The sequence below is a fragment of the Lagenorhynchus albirostris genome, chromosome 3, assembly GCF_949774975.1.
Source record: "Lagenorhynchus albirostris chromosome 3, mLagAlb1.1, whole genome shotgun sequence".
In the NCBI taxonomy this organism is placed as follows: domain Eukaryota; kingdom Metazoa; phylum Chordata; class Mammalia; order Artiodactyla; family Delphinidae; genus Lagenorhynchus; species Lagenorhynchus albirostris.
The window spans coordinates 76,760,042-76,773,583 of NC_083097.1; the positions used below are offsets into that span (position 1 = coordinate 76,760,042).

The 13,542-nt window shown below is 36.3% G+C and overlaps 1 protein-coding gene across 1 annotated transcript in view; it reads right to left on the reverse strand.

Annotated features, from left to right (window-relative positions):
• SKIC3 (SKI3 subunit of superkiller complex) overlaps nt 1–13,542 on the reverse strand; it is a 242,511-nt gene that overhangs the window by 33,572 nt on the left and 195,397 nt on the right. The window contains exons 27-33 of the mRNA XM_060143291.1: nt 13,310–13,378; nt 11,194–11,268; nt 9,827–9,968; nt 7,545–7,638; nt 4,866–4,943; nt 2,265–2,389; nt 1,102–1,225 (exon numbers count right to left, since the gene is read on the reverse strand). Of these exons, the coding sequence (XP_059999274.1) occupies nt 1,102–1,225; nt 2,265–2,389; nt 4,866–4,943; nt 7,545–7,638; nt 9,827–9,968; nt 11,194–11,268; nt 13,310–13,378 (707 nt within the window). The remainder of the gene's footprint in view (nt 1–1,101; nt 1,226–2,264; nt 2,390–4,865; nt 4,944–7,544; nt 7,639–9,826; nt 9,969–11,193; nt 11,269–13,309; nt 13,379–13,542) is intronic.

Consider the following 13,542-nt stretch of genomic DNA (forward strand, 5'->3'; position numbering starts at 1 on the left):
ACTATTTACTGCAGCACTATTTACTATTTACTATTTATAGTCAGGTCATGGAAGCAACTTAAATGTCCAGAGACAGATGAATGGATAAAGAAGATGTGGTACATATATACAATGGAATAGTACTGAGCCATAAAAAGGAACGAAATTGGGTCATTTGTTTAGACGTGGATGGATGTAGAGACTGTCATACAGAGTGAAGTAAGTCAGAAAGAGAAAAACAAATATCGTATATTAACGCATATATGTGGAACCTAGAAAAATGGTACAGATGAACCGGTTTGCAGGGCAGAAACTGAGACACAGATGTAGAGAACAAACGTATGGACAGCAAGCAGGGAAAGCAGCCAGGGTGTGGGGATGGTGGTGTGATGAACTGGGCGATTGGCATTGACAGGTATATACTGATGTGTATAAAATTGATGACTAATAAGAACCTGCTGTATAAAAAAATAAATACAATAAAATTTAAAAATTAAAGAAAAAGAAGCCTGCACACAATGAAGAGTAGCCCCTGCTCACTGCAACTAGAGAAAAGCCCACGTGCAACAACCAAGACCCAACGCAGCCAAAAATAAAATAAAATATTTTTTTAAAAATACCATATAAGTAATTACAGATATCAGAGATTGTTATTTTATTAAATTATTCCAAAAATAAAGAAACAGTTACAATTTATATTGGTGTATATACACATTTTTAAAGACTCAACTTTAAATGAACTTTATCAGGTTATCCTGAATATGAAAGAGGAAAAAAAGTCTCTTTGGGAACTTACGGGGCCAAAAACAAGCCAGTTAATGACTGCCTTCATTAAAATTTTATGATCCGAAGAGATCAGCTGATCAATTACTGTTTTTAAAAAATAAATAATACACACAGAGTACAGGATGGTTTTGAAGGATTGGATGAATCCAGAATTTAAAATTAAGCCATTATCTCTAGCTCCACCTGTGACTGTCAGTTCAGAACCAGGTGGGTCCAATCCCTTTTGTTCACAAAAATGTTCCTGAAACATTAAGAAGTTCATTTTACGTTCCTCCAAATTTTAACCCAATATTTAAGTATCTGGTCATGTCGAGTGTTGATGTCAACTATACATACCATTTAAATAACAATGTCTTGGCTACGTCCATTTTTCCTTGTTTATACTCCGCTATTGCCAGAGCTGTCAAGATATGAGCTTTGTCTTGCTCTGATTCAACAGTAGACAAGGCTCTCTCATAGGCTGTTACATAGAGTTGGAAACAAAAACAAAACAATATAAAAGCAATCCTGACTGACAAATGGTGGGATACTTCCTTTCCTAATACTATTTTTTTTTTTTTTTTTTTTTTGCAGTACGTGGGCCTCTCACTGTTGTGGCCTCTCCGGTTGTGGAGCACAGGCTCCGGACGCGCAGGCTCAGTGGCCATGGCTCATGGGCCTAGCCGCTCCGCAGCATGTGGGATGTTCCCGGACCGGGGCATGAACCCGTGTCCCCTGCATCGGCAGACGGACTCTCAACCACTGCGCCACCAGGGAAGCCCACCTAATCCTATTTTTTAAAAGGGTCTAACTAAAATTACATCTTATTGTTCCCTTGCTCTCAAGTGAATGGAATAAAAATTTAGAATATCTAACTTGGTTTAGCTGTTCCAAGGTGATTCTGGGAATATCATTTGGGTTATTATGTGGTATTTCTCAATTTCCTTCTTTAGAATCTATAGGCAGGTTTGAATTACTATCTTCAAAAGAAGTGGAGGTCTAGAGCCATTGAGGTATCACCCACATTCCCAGGTACAGACCAGCAACTCCATTAAGCAGTACTTAAAATGAGCTGCACACACATAGGCTGGGCCATATATGTGGAAATGCACTCAATAAGCATTTTTGGAGAAACCAAAATGTATTATTACTAACAATGGTTGAGGCCTTCATTTATCAGAAATGTATACTGAAACACTGTGGAGTAGTAAATACTTGCTTTCAAATGCTACCGTATACATGTACCCTAAGTAATCTTGGGTCTGTTTCCTCATCTAAATAATAAAGATAAAATTCAGTTCGTAACACTGCTAAAAAGACTATTCATCATAATAATGTACTAAAGGAAGGAACAGTTAAAAAGTACCTCTTAACGTTCCTGACTTTTAGTCAGATTTTTAATAAACACTGCAACCCCTACCCCCATCTTAATATTACATCTTTCTGTATGTAAGCTCATCATGATTAAATTCTTCTCAGCTCTGGAAAAGTAGAAAGTATCCTTTAAGCAACGCACTTACCTTTGCTGCTCTCTTTATACAGACCCTTCATAAATAAAGCCAATCCAAAACCTATGATGTCTTCTAACTCCTCAAGGGGTGTTGACTTAAAAGCCTGGATAGCTTTATCATATTCACCAATAGAACTAAGAAGCAAAACATAACTTACTTTTAATATCAAAAATCATTTTGGCTTATATCATCAAAATTCAGAAATATTATTATACTAAAGCTCTTTTAACAACTTAACCTACTTCATCTATCAGTGTTAAAGCTGTAGAAAAGCCTCATATTAAAATAGAAGGCGTTATCACTTATTTCAAACAGGATGCACTAGGGGGATTTAACTTCACACTTTTAAATTATGTGTGAAAATGAACAGTTCTGCTGAATTACAAACTGTTTTTTTTTAACAAACTTGAATTAAACTCTGTTATAAAAATAATTTCAAGTTGACTTTGATACAGAACTCTAATTTTTTAAGCTTAATATGTTAGTTAAATATTACCCTATGAGCATCTTTGACAAGCTTAGCAAGTCATAACCAAACTCAGCCTTCGGGTAAACTGTTTATCTGCACATCCATTTTTTTGGAGGGCATATAGATACACTAAAATCCCACAGACAAAACTATACATTATCTTTTTGGTATTTAATAGGAATAAAAGTAAAAATTGTTATACATGATACTAAAGTAGAATGCTTTTTAATAACAACAAAATAAAAAAACGTGTTTTGTTTACTTAAAAATGAAGAGAGGCTGCCACCACCTGGAACAGACTCACTGAACCTCTGAGACTCTGATCTCTGGTATCTATCACTATAATCAGAAACTGCTTCTATTTTTAAATCTTTTTCATAAAAGAAAAATCTTTTCATAAAATCTTTTTAATCTTGGAGGTGTGGATGGGAGCTAAAAATATAGGCAATATTTGCTTCTAAAATTAATTTTATGAAGGTGAAAGAATTTAAAAATCCATTAACTCAACTTTTGATAAATATTTAATGAAGGGAAAAGGACTACCTTAGATTGTTTATGGATACATACATGTATTTTTTTAATTAATTAATCTAATTTGTTTATTTTTGGCTGCACCGGGTCTTCGTTGCTGCGCATGGGCTTTCTCTAGTTGTGGTGAGCGGGGGTTACTCTACGTTGTGATGCACATCCCTCTCACTGCAGTGGCTTCTCTTGTTGTGGAACACCAGCTCTAGGCGCACAGGCTTCAGTAGTTGTGGCATGCGGGCTCTAGACCGCAGGCTCAGTAGTTGTAGTATACGGGCTTAGCTGCTCTGCGGCATGTGGGATCTTCCCGGACCAGGGCTCGAACCCGTGTCCCCTGCATTGGCAGGCAGATTCTTAACCACTGTGCCACCAGGGAAGCCCCCCATACATGTATTTTTAAAGTTTTTTTTTTAATGAACACTATCTTCAAACATTTGATAACTTTTGTAGAGAAAAGAATGGAACTAGAGAAGGGCACAAGGAGCTTCAACTTTATTTCTAACTTTTTTTTTTGAAAAAGAAACCTGAAACCTATTAGCAGAATTTTAAGATCTGTTATATCTGAATGGTGACTATTCACTAAATTATGCTCCATACTCTATCGCTATGTTTTGCATGTTTAATATATTTCATAATAGAAACAAATTAAAAAGAAATCAGATGACCTATTTTCAATGGGAGGTATCAATTTTCTTCTAAAACAGTTACATTATATGAAACATCTAACTAAAGAGAACAGATACTTTGCTCCATACAGTTTCTTACAACAAAATGTTGGAACTGACAGAGCTCTATCAACTCCTAAACACAACGATTTAAAAGAATTAAAAGGAGAAGCAATCAAAACAGGGAAAATTTTCTGTCTGTAGATATGATTCAGTTACACGGTTATAAAAGAAATGAACTGGCTACCTCCGATTTCTACTATGTAGCTCCTTAAAAGATGTAGGTACTAATCCCAAAATATCAAACTATAGTTCTAATAATGTGTTTCAAACTGGAACATTCAATTTTGGGGCAGCTCTCAATTTGAGGAATGCCTCCTTGAGCCAAAAGTCTTCCTCCCATTAACACTCCTACTGTCCCAACCGAGTCCTATCCTCTGAAACAATTGGTTTCCAGCCTATTTTTTTTTTCAATCTTTTTTTTGAAGTCGGAAGTCTTTGAGACTCTGAAGATAAGTGATATTGCTCCCTCCCCACCCCCAAAATGCACACATACAAAAATTTTTGTGTACTATCTCAAAAGGGTTTCTGGACCCTTAATCCCACCCCCAGTTTAAGAATATACATCAAATCAGAATAAATCGAATCCTCTTCCAATTAACTAGGCTTCTACTATTAGAAACAGTAACTACCTCTCCTGTCTAGTTCACAAACATCAGTTCTAAACCTGGTCCTCACAAAGGACACTGGGACTAGGGGTCATTACAGGGACAGTAAACTGTTAACACAGCTTGGTACAGTGGGAATGATGTATCCTGGGGGAATGTCATCATCGTACTCATTCATACACAACCCGCTACTCTGGAAACTGGTCATCACCTCACTAGCCCCACAGCTTTCACCAGAAAAACCTGTTAGGTTCATGGAATTAATGGGAAAAAATATGCTTACCATAACAATCTGCCATAATTTCTTATTGTAACATTATAAGCATCTCTGTCTTCTGCAGTCTGTAACAACAAAATTGCCCTTTAAAAAAAGGACAAGGTATTTTAAATTATCTACGTGCAATAGCATTCTTTTACTCTTCCTCCTTAACTGAATCTACAGATTTTTGTTTTCTTCATTTAATTCTACTAATTATTTAACTAGTTCCATAACAGCTTATTTATATTTTATTAAACTGGTACCACAAAAGCACTTAATAGATTTTAGATTGTCAGGAAAATAATAAAAAGTGACCTCTTAATAAGAGAAATTACTGACCATACTTGAGCTTTAAATATTCCAAAGATTTTAATCTAAACATGGGGAACAACTGGGTTGATGTTTTAAACTTTTGACATATTTGAAGTATACAGAATTTGAAGTACATAGTACACTCTTAAAATTATTTATATATTAGAAGTTTGAGGTAGGAAGCCAGGAAATTGAGTGCTTTCATGTGTGTTTTCCTGCTACATACAGAAAGATATTTAGGCAATAATGAATTCAGAGAAGGGAATGAGTCATCAGGAGTCCCAAGAGGCTTAGAATAAATACAACAACATGCTGACAGCCCATATTTTTACCTTCTCATGCTCAGTCCCCTTTGGGCAAGCAGGGAAATGTCTCAACAACCAAAGCAGTTGGATATTTAATGACTTTTTTTTTTCTGTTAAAGATTAGCCAGGGAGAAATAGCCAAGAAAAGCTTTTAATGCCCCTGATGTTACATGAAAAACAAAAATTTGCCAGAGAAGTCTAAAAGACAGTATTACAGAAACAGTATCATATTAAAGACTGTACCTGTGGTTAGATTTATACCTAATTTGTCATTTCAAGTCTCAAATCCTTGTTTAAGGAGAAAACAACAGTGGTGATCAGTCAAGAAAGAGTGGTGTATACCCAAGTGACTATAGAGTTGCCATTTAAGCAAAGGTATAACCAGTGTTACACTCACAGTATTTGTGATTATAATGTATACCCAAAAAAGTAGCAAGCATTCTAAAGCTGCCTAGTTTTCTCTGTTTAAAAATCCTGCTCACTGTTGTATCCTATCAAATTTCTATTTTCTTTATTGGTAACTTTATTGTAACGTTGAAAGAAATAGAATTGTGGGTTTTCATAAACCTCTCTCCACATACACCTGGCAAAATAACTTCTTGATTATACAGCCTCCAGTACCATCTAGTGATTACTTCTTTAACTACAGAGAGATCCATACAAGGATGGCAAAGCATTTGGGACACCTCGATTATTTATTATCTGACAAGGCTTCTTCTAAACATCTGTTTATTTAGATTTAGAGCAGTGATGTGCCTCAGAGGTTAGGCAATCAGGTCTTTTAACTTTTTGTCTAGTACTCATGAGATCAACCGTGATTTTCTTATTCACAGATCGATTAATTTTTTTTTTAATTTTTATTTATTTTTGGCAGCGTTGGGTCTTTGTTGGTGCGCGCGGGCTTTCTCTAGTTGTGGCAAGTGGGGGCTACTCTTTGTTGCGTTGCATGGGCTTCTCATTACCGTGGCTTCTCTTGTTGTGGAGCACAGACTCTAGGTGCATGGGCTTCTGTAGTTCTGGCATGCGGGATCAGTAGTTGTGGCTCGCGCGCTCTAGAGCGCAGGCTCAGTAGTTGTGGCGGATGGGCTTAGCTGCTCTACGGCATGTGGGATCTTCCCGGACCAGGGCTCAAACCCGTGTCCCCTGCATTGGCAGGCAGATTCTTAACCACTGCGTCACCAGGGAAGCCCCACAGATCAATTAATTTGTAGAGAATAAAACTTCAAGTTGATTTAATTTCCTCTCACTCTCCCGGCTGGTCATCTCACTCAAGCACACTGTCCTTGTTTCTTCAATATACCAAGTCCACTCCTGCTTCAGAGCACTTGTTCTTGCTGTTCCTTCTGCCTGGAATGCTCTTTCCCTGATAACCAAACAGCTTGTGGCCTCGCTTCATTCAGGTCAGGCCTTAATTGCCTCCTTAGGAAACCTACCTCTTAAACCTATCTCAAATTTGCTGCTTGCCTCTCTAGTGTCTAGCCCTTTACTTCGATTTTCTTTGCTAGCAATTGTTACCATCACAGATGTTTATTAGCTTACAATGCGCCTCCCCTCCACCAGAACATGAGCTCCATGAGAACTGAGCCTGTGTTTGTTTTAACTCACTGCTAAATTGCCAATGCCAAGGACACTGCTTGACACATAGCAGTTTAACAAATATTTACTGAATGAATAAATACGATATAGTAGACATTAAAGTGATTCAAAATAACATGTAATTTTTTCTCATGCCTTAAATCTCATTTCTTCTCTGAATAAACACATGTCTTTAATAATAAAGCGAGACAAACTGTAAAGGGACAGATTTTTCTAAAACCTGAGAGGTTTTCTGGTTTGGTTTTTATTTTTTTTCTCTCTCTGTCTCTCTCTTCCTCTCTTTCTCTCAGGTTGAGCAACAGAAACGAAAATATAGCTGAAAATTTAGAACTGTATCTTTTCATATACAAAATGTAATAATAATAAATAATGAAAGATCAGGAAAAGAATCAGAACATTTTATTAGTACCTTCTTCATGAAAATGAAACTATATCTTAAAAAGGCCAACTGACAAATAAGGACCACATTTCAATTAAAGGGAGCCTTTACCTCTGGTATGCATCTGCTGCTTCCTTCTTCAGTTGTAGATGTTCATTTAAGTAACCCAACATTGTGAAGGCTGGAGCATAATTCTGAATTCTTTCTGGAAATCCAAAAATATCTTTTCTTTGCATGTGCATAATGGTTGTGTTTATAAAATATGAGTTTTATTTTCAATTTTTTTCAACATTTTAAACACTAGATTATTTCCTGAGGTCATGGGCATTGCTAAGAATAGTAGTCTGATTTTATCCTGACTATAAAATACCAGTAATCATTTCAGAACTCTTTTAAATTACTGAGTAACATCTATAGTTACATATGGCTTCTACTTATGTTTTAAAGTTTAAACACTTTTTTATTCCCAAAGGTATAACAATTTGAAATCATAGCTCATGTTAAAACGGGTCATTTGAATTGTAAGGAAATCCAGTTCTTTGGCTAGTCACTTAAACCTTCCTGGGATTAAATTTAGCAACAATTTCTCTTGGTGGTTCTGTTCCAATTTCTATGTATTTTTTAAAAAATTCAGTATTGTACTCTAGAAACAGAAGATGATTTGGGCACTTTCAGTGTAGTATTTTGAATTCTAATGTCAGAAAACATCATATATCATCTACTAACGTGCAAAGGAGAAAAAAACACATCTGATCAACTTGTGTTGGGAAGCAAGCCTTCAAATCTCTTAAACTGTTTAACAGAGTAGAGTATAATCACATCTTATGTGATGATTAGGTTCTAACTGTCAAAGCATAAGGTAAAAATCACACGGTTAAAATGATTCCTGCAAAATTCTTAGGTCATCACACAAGGAGAAGGTCACCAAACTGAGTCAAATTAAGAGGAGACCCATAACCTTCATCCACTCTCACCCTGAGGCCAACGGTCAGCAGGACAAATGATTTATCTGCATTTTCTCTTGTCCCCCCTCTCTCTTTTCTGCTTCTAAATTAATATTTTTTTGGTCAAGCACATATTTGTGCTTGACACAAATATGACACATATTTGTGCTTGACACATATTTTTTTGGTCAAGCACATATTTGTGCTTGAATTTGTTAAATGAATATATGATACGGCTCCACTACAAACTCAAAAACCTAGCTATTTATAACTGTCAGAGACTGTTTGTTGTTCTAGGTATCTGAATTTTGCAGACAGCTAAAAATTTACCTCTTTATGTAAACCCTTCACAAATGTTTCTCATTCTGTAAGGAAACCTATCAATAAAATTTCTGATCATACACTTTCTCAGAGGCTCTAGGTATTCATTAGAGTCATTCATTTGGGCACACTGCATAATATTTCAATGTCCCGAAGTGCTGATGTTTATAAATGAACTGCCTTCTACTCAAGTGCCCCAGGCTCAATGCAGGAAGAGTATTACCATCCTGCATATTACAATGATGAGGCATTTTCTCCTCTGCTTTTCAGTTTATCTGATTCTTCATATTATTCAACTGTCAATATTACTGCTTAAACGCCTTGCTTCTTTATTAGAATTTTGTTGAGGGATAAATAAGATGCTAGTGAAACTAATATTTCTTGAGCATCTAGGATATGCCAGGTACTCTGCATAACATTTTATATATATCATCTCATTAAACCCTAAGCAATAGATACTTTCACTCTTGGATTATAGGTAGGAAAACTAAAATTCAATTTGGTAATAAGCCCAAGGTTTCATCATGGCTACTAAGTGGTGGAGCTGAGACTACACCCAATGTTAGTTTTATTAAGGAAGAAAGTTATTACAATAGATGGCTAATTAAATTTCACCATTCTGTCCTTTTCCTAAGCCTAAACATTTCCAGTATGTTGAAGAAAGATTAGGTGTTAAAGTGGGACGTTAAAGGCACTGGGTTTGGAACTTAAAGCATATTACCTCATTGAATTCTCACATCTCTGCAACCTCAGTATTATTATCTCTACTTCCCAAGATTAACAGAAGTTAAGGCAAGTAAAATACTTGGCCTAAGACTGCAGAGAAAGTAAACAGCAGAGCTAGAACAGCAGCAACTCAGGACCATTAGGCTCCAAAATGCTTCCTACTACAACATGGAAATCACTTCTACCTTGAATCAATAGGTAATAACAATTTTCAGCACTCTTCAAAAATCTTTAGAAAAGTTTAAAAAGCAGAATACTTGGCCGTGGGGGGGAAAGGGCAAATTCATGTCTTAAGGAGCTAATATTTAATTTGGAATTAATTTTAAATTTAATTAATTTAAATTCTTTAAATTATCTCAACAATTCTTCATGTATCTTGCCATTGTATAACAGGTGCCTTACCTGTGTATTTACTCAAAACCACTTGTGCTGCTGGAATTGCATTCATCTGGAGGATGTTGTACTGGTACAGCTCCGTGTCTCTGTTGCTTTTATCTTGCAATGTTGTACAGACCCAATACGCATAACCTATTGCTCCCTCCGTCTGTAAAAAGGCCAAAATTAACAAGTAGACACAGGGTAATAAATCTTCCAAGAAAAATTAAGAAATGAAACAATGTACTTCAATACAGTAAATATCACATCTTAGTCTTCTAAGTCAACTGGTAAGTGCCTTTAAATAAAGGGTCACTATGATACAACACAGCTAAGAACATATTTAAATCACTTGCTTCAAACCTAAGTAGAAGAATCAAGGAGGATAAATAAAGGGGAAAAAACAGAGCCCCTCCTGATGGGTTGGTTTGCTTCTTCTCAGCATCATTTCCATAGGTCAAACAAATAATTACCAATCAAAAGAATTCTAAAACACTTTCATAAATAATCGAGAAATGTCAACCAAGTCTAGTATTTATCTCATTTTTTTTTGTATTAAGAGTTAACTCCTTTTTATTGCTTAGCATTCCGTAGGTATGGACGTACCAGTTTGTTTGTTTTTTTAACATCCTTATTGGAGTATAATTGCTTTACATTGTTGTTAGTTGCTGCTGTATAACAAACTAAATCAGCTATAAGTACACATATATCCCCATATCCCCTACCTCTTGCGTCTCCCTCCCACCCTCCCTATCCCACCCCTCCAGGTGGTCACAAAGCAGAAGCTGATCTCCCTGTGTTATGCGGCTGCTTCCCACTAGCTATCTATTTTACATTTGGTAGTGTATATATGTCCATGCCACTCTCTCACTTCGTCTCAGCTTACCATTCCCCCTCCCCATGTCCTCAAGTCCATTCTCTACATCTGTGTCTTTATTCCTGTCCTGCCCCTAGGTTCTTCAGAACCTTTTTTTTTTTAGATTCCATATGTATGTATTGGCATATGGTATTTGTTTTTCTCTTTCTGACTTACTTCACTCTGTATGACAGACTCTAGGTCCATCCACCTCACTACAAATAACTCAATTTTGTCTCTTTTTATGGCTGAGTAATATTCCATTGTATATATGTGTCACATCTTCTTTATCCATTCATCTGTCGATTGTGGGTTTTTTTTGAGTCTCAGTTTCTATTCTACATGATTACTTCATCTATTGAATCCCAATGTCATTTCTTCATCAGCTCTTTAATGACAGTTTAATCTGTTTTTTAAGAAAGAATGAAGAGTAGGGACAACTGCTATCATTAACATCTGATACCACTATGTATTCAATTTCTCAAGAAGGACAGTACTTTATTCATTAATGAATCCTGAAGAATGCTCAAATTCTTACGTGCATACTGAGTTCTGTAGTGTGCCTGAAGAGATCCATGGTGTCATAACTTCCAACTGTCTCTGCAATTAGAGCCTATAAAAGGAAAAAGGAGGCTCTTAATGTGTTTAAAAGGACTACTACTACTACTATTACTACTACCACTACTCCTACTAACAATAATAATAAATGAAACTCTTTGGAGGAACCAAAGGTTTACTAGCTGTGCTTAAAAGCAAAGTTAACTTCTTTTTCAATCTTGGCTACCGTATTCCCATGGCTCAGAGGACCAGAATGACTTGTTAAATTAGCCCTTAAGCTGACAGATGCTTGCAGAACTCCATTTGCAACCAGGGAGTTAGTGAAATAATCCACGTAAAATTCCTCAGAACGCTGATAAAGCTATGCTACCTTCTCCCTTCCCTCCCCCCAATCTATTCATACTGGTATTTGTCTGGATTAGAGTTGTTAATCACAGGGTCCCCTCAGATTCAACTGGAAAGCTTTTATAAAGGAGATCCTCTCCCCTAGAAATCTAGCTTCCATAGATCTGGGTAGAGTCTCATCATGTTTATTTTTTAAAACTGCCTCAGGATTTTAAATATTATATCTATGCCACTGACTTCATAGATTATGTGACAGTTAAAATTACTTTCAAGCTCATCTATCTTTTATAAGAAAGCAGGGGGTTTTTTTTAGTTATCATACATTATTAATTAAGAAATTAATATTAAGCCACACTCTATTGTTACCATTTTAATTAAATCTACTAATTACCTCCTGAAATAAATTATTTTTAAGAACAGAAATAATTTAAAAATAAGAAAAGGGACTTCCCTGGTGGCACAGTGGTTAAGAATCTGCCTGCCAATGCAGGGGACACGGGTTCGAGCCCTGGTCTGGGAAGATCCCATAAGCCACGGAGCAACTAAGCCCGTACGCCACAAATACTGAACCTGCGCTCCAGAGCCCGCGAGCTACAACTACTGAGCCTGCATGCCACAACTACTGAAGCCCACGCTCTGCAACAAGAGAAGCCACCGCAATAAGAAGCCCACGCACCGCAACGAAGAGTAGCCCCCACTCGCCGCAACTAGAGAAAGCCCACGTGCAGCAATGAAGACCCAATACAGCCAAACATAAATAAAATTTTAAAAATAAATAAATAAAAATAAGAAAAAAAATACTTAAGTGACTCTGATGAGCATCTCAGACCTACTGACCTACAGCAGTGCTACTCAAAAGTGAAGGCCCTGGACCACCAGCATCGTCCTCAGTTGGGAGCAGTTATAAATGCAAATTCTCAGGCCCCCTAGGTCCAAAACCTTACATAGAGATTAGTGTAGTAATGCCACTGCTCCCAGATGCTACCACAGCTAATGGCAACAGGAGTTTGCCTTTCCTAACTCTGCATGTTTCACCGATTAACTAGAATCAGACCCAAGAGTCAAAGTATAAGAGAAGATATCTAATCCCTGATTAATGATTTTCTAATAGGGATGATGCTCCCACTAGTCTCTGAACTGAAACAATCAACCACTTACTAATTTATTACAACTTCTCAACTAGACAAGACCTTGGAGGCCACTCAGGCCAATCTCCTTCTTTTTCAGGTAAGAAAAATGAAATGCAGAAGTGATATGTTAAGGTAAAACAATTAGTAAGTGACAGACTCAGACTAGTAACCTGATTCCTATTTGGCAGTACAAAAATCTAAACTTTGCCGGGTAGGAGTGGGGGGGGGCACTCATAAACAAGTACCAAATCAAATATGAAGATTTTACAGAAAATGAGAAAACATAATCAAATGATCTTGTAAATGTTCATTTTTTTGATAAATGTATGTTAACAGAGTTCTAGGTTTATTTTTTAAGAATAATGCAGAATGATGGTGTTCAAAGCCCCTCAAATCAAAGCTTAATCATTACAAGCTGTATGACCTTGGGCATGATACATGGGATCTTTTAGCTTCAGCTTCCACACACAAAGAGCCTAGCACAGCAACTGGCACAAAGTAAGCCCTCAAATGCTATCATTATTATCAGTGTTGTTTATATTGACACGTTATTTATACCACTTTCTATTAACATGTTAGTTATAAAACAGATTATTAATAACTATATGTTATATATCTTACTTGTCCAATCCAGCACATTAAATAAGATGGATCAAGGGATTGAGCCATTTTGAAAGCTTCATGAGCTTGCTAGGAAAAAAAGGCAAAAAATAACAAGCCATTTTATAAACTTTATATTAAAGCACTTATATTTAAAAAGCATAAGAGAATAAGAAAAGCCAGACTTGTAAACATAAATACAAATGAACCTAAAACTTCACTGTTTAAGCACAATTGGCAACGCTTACAACTAT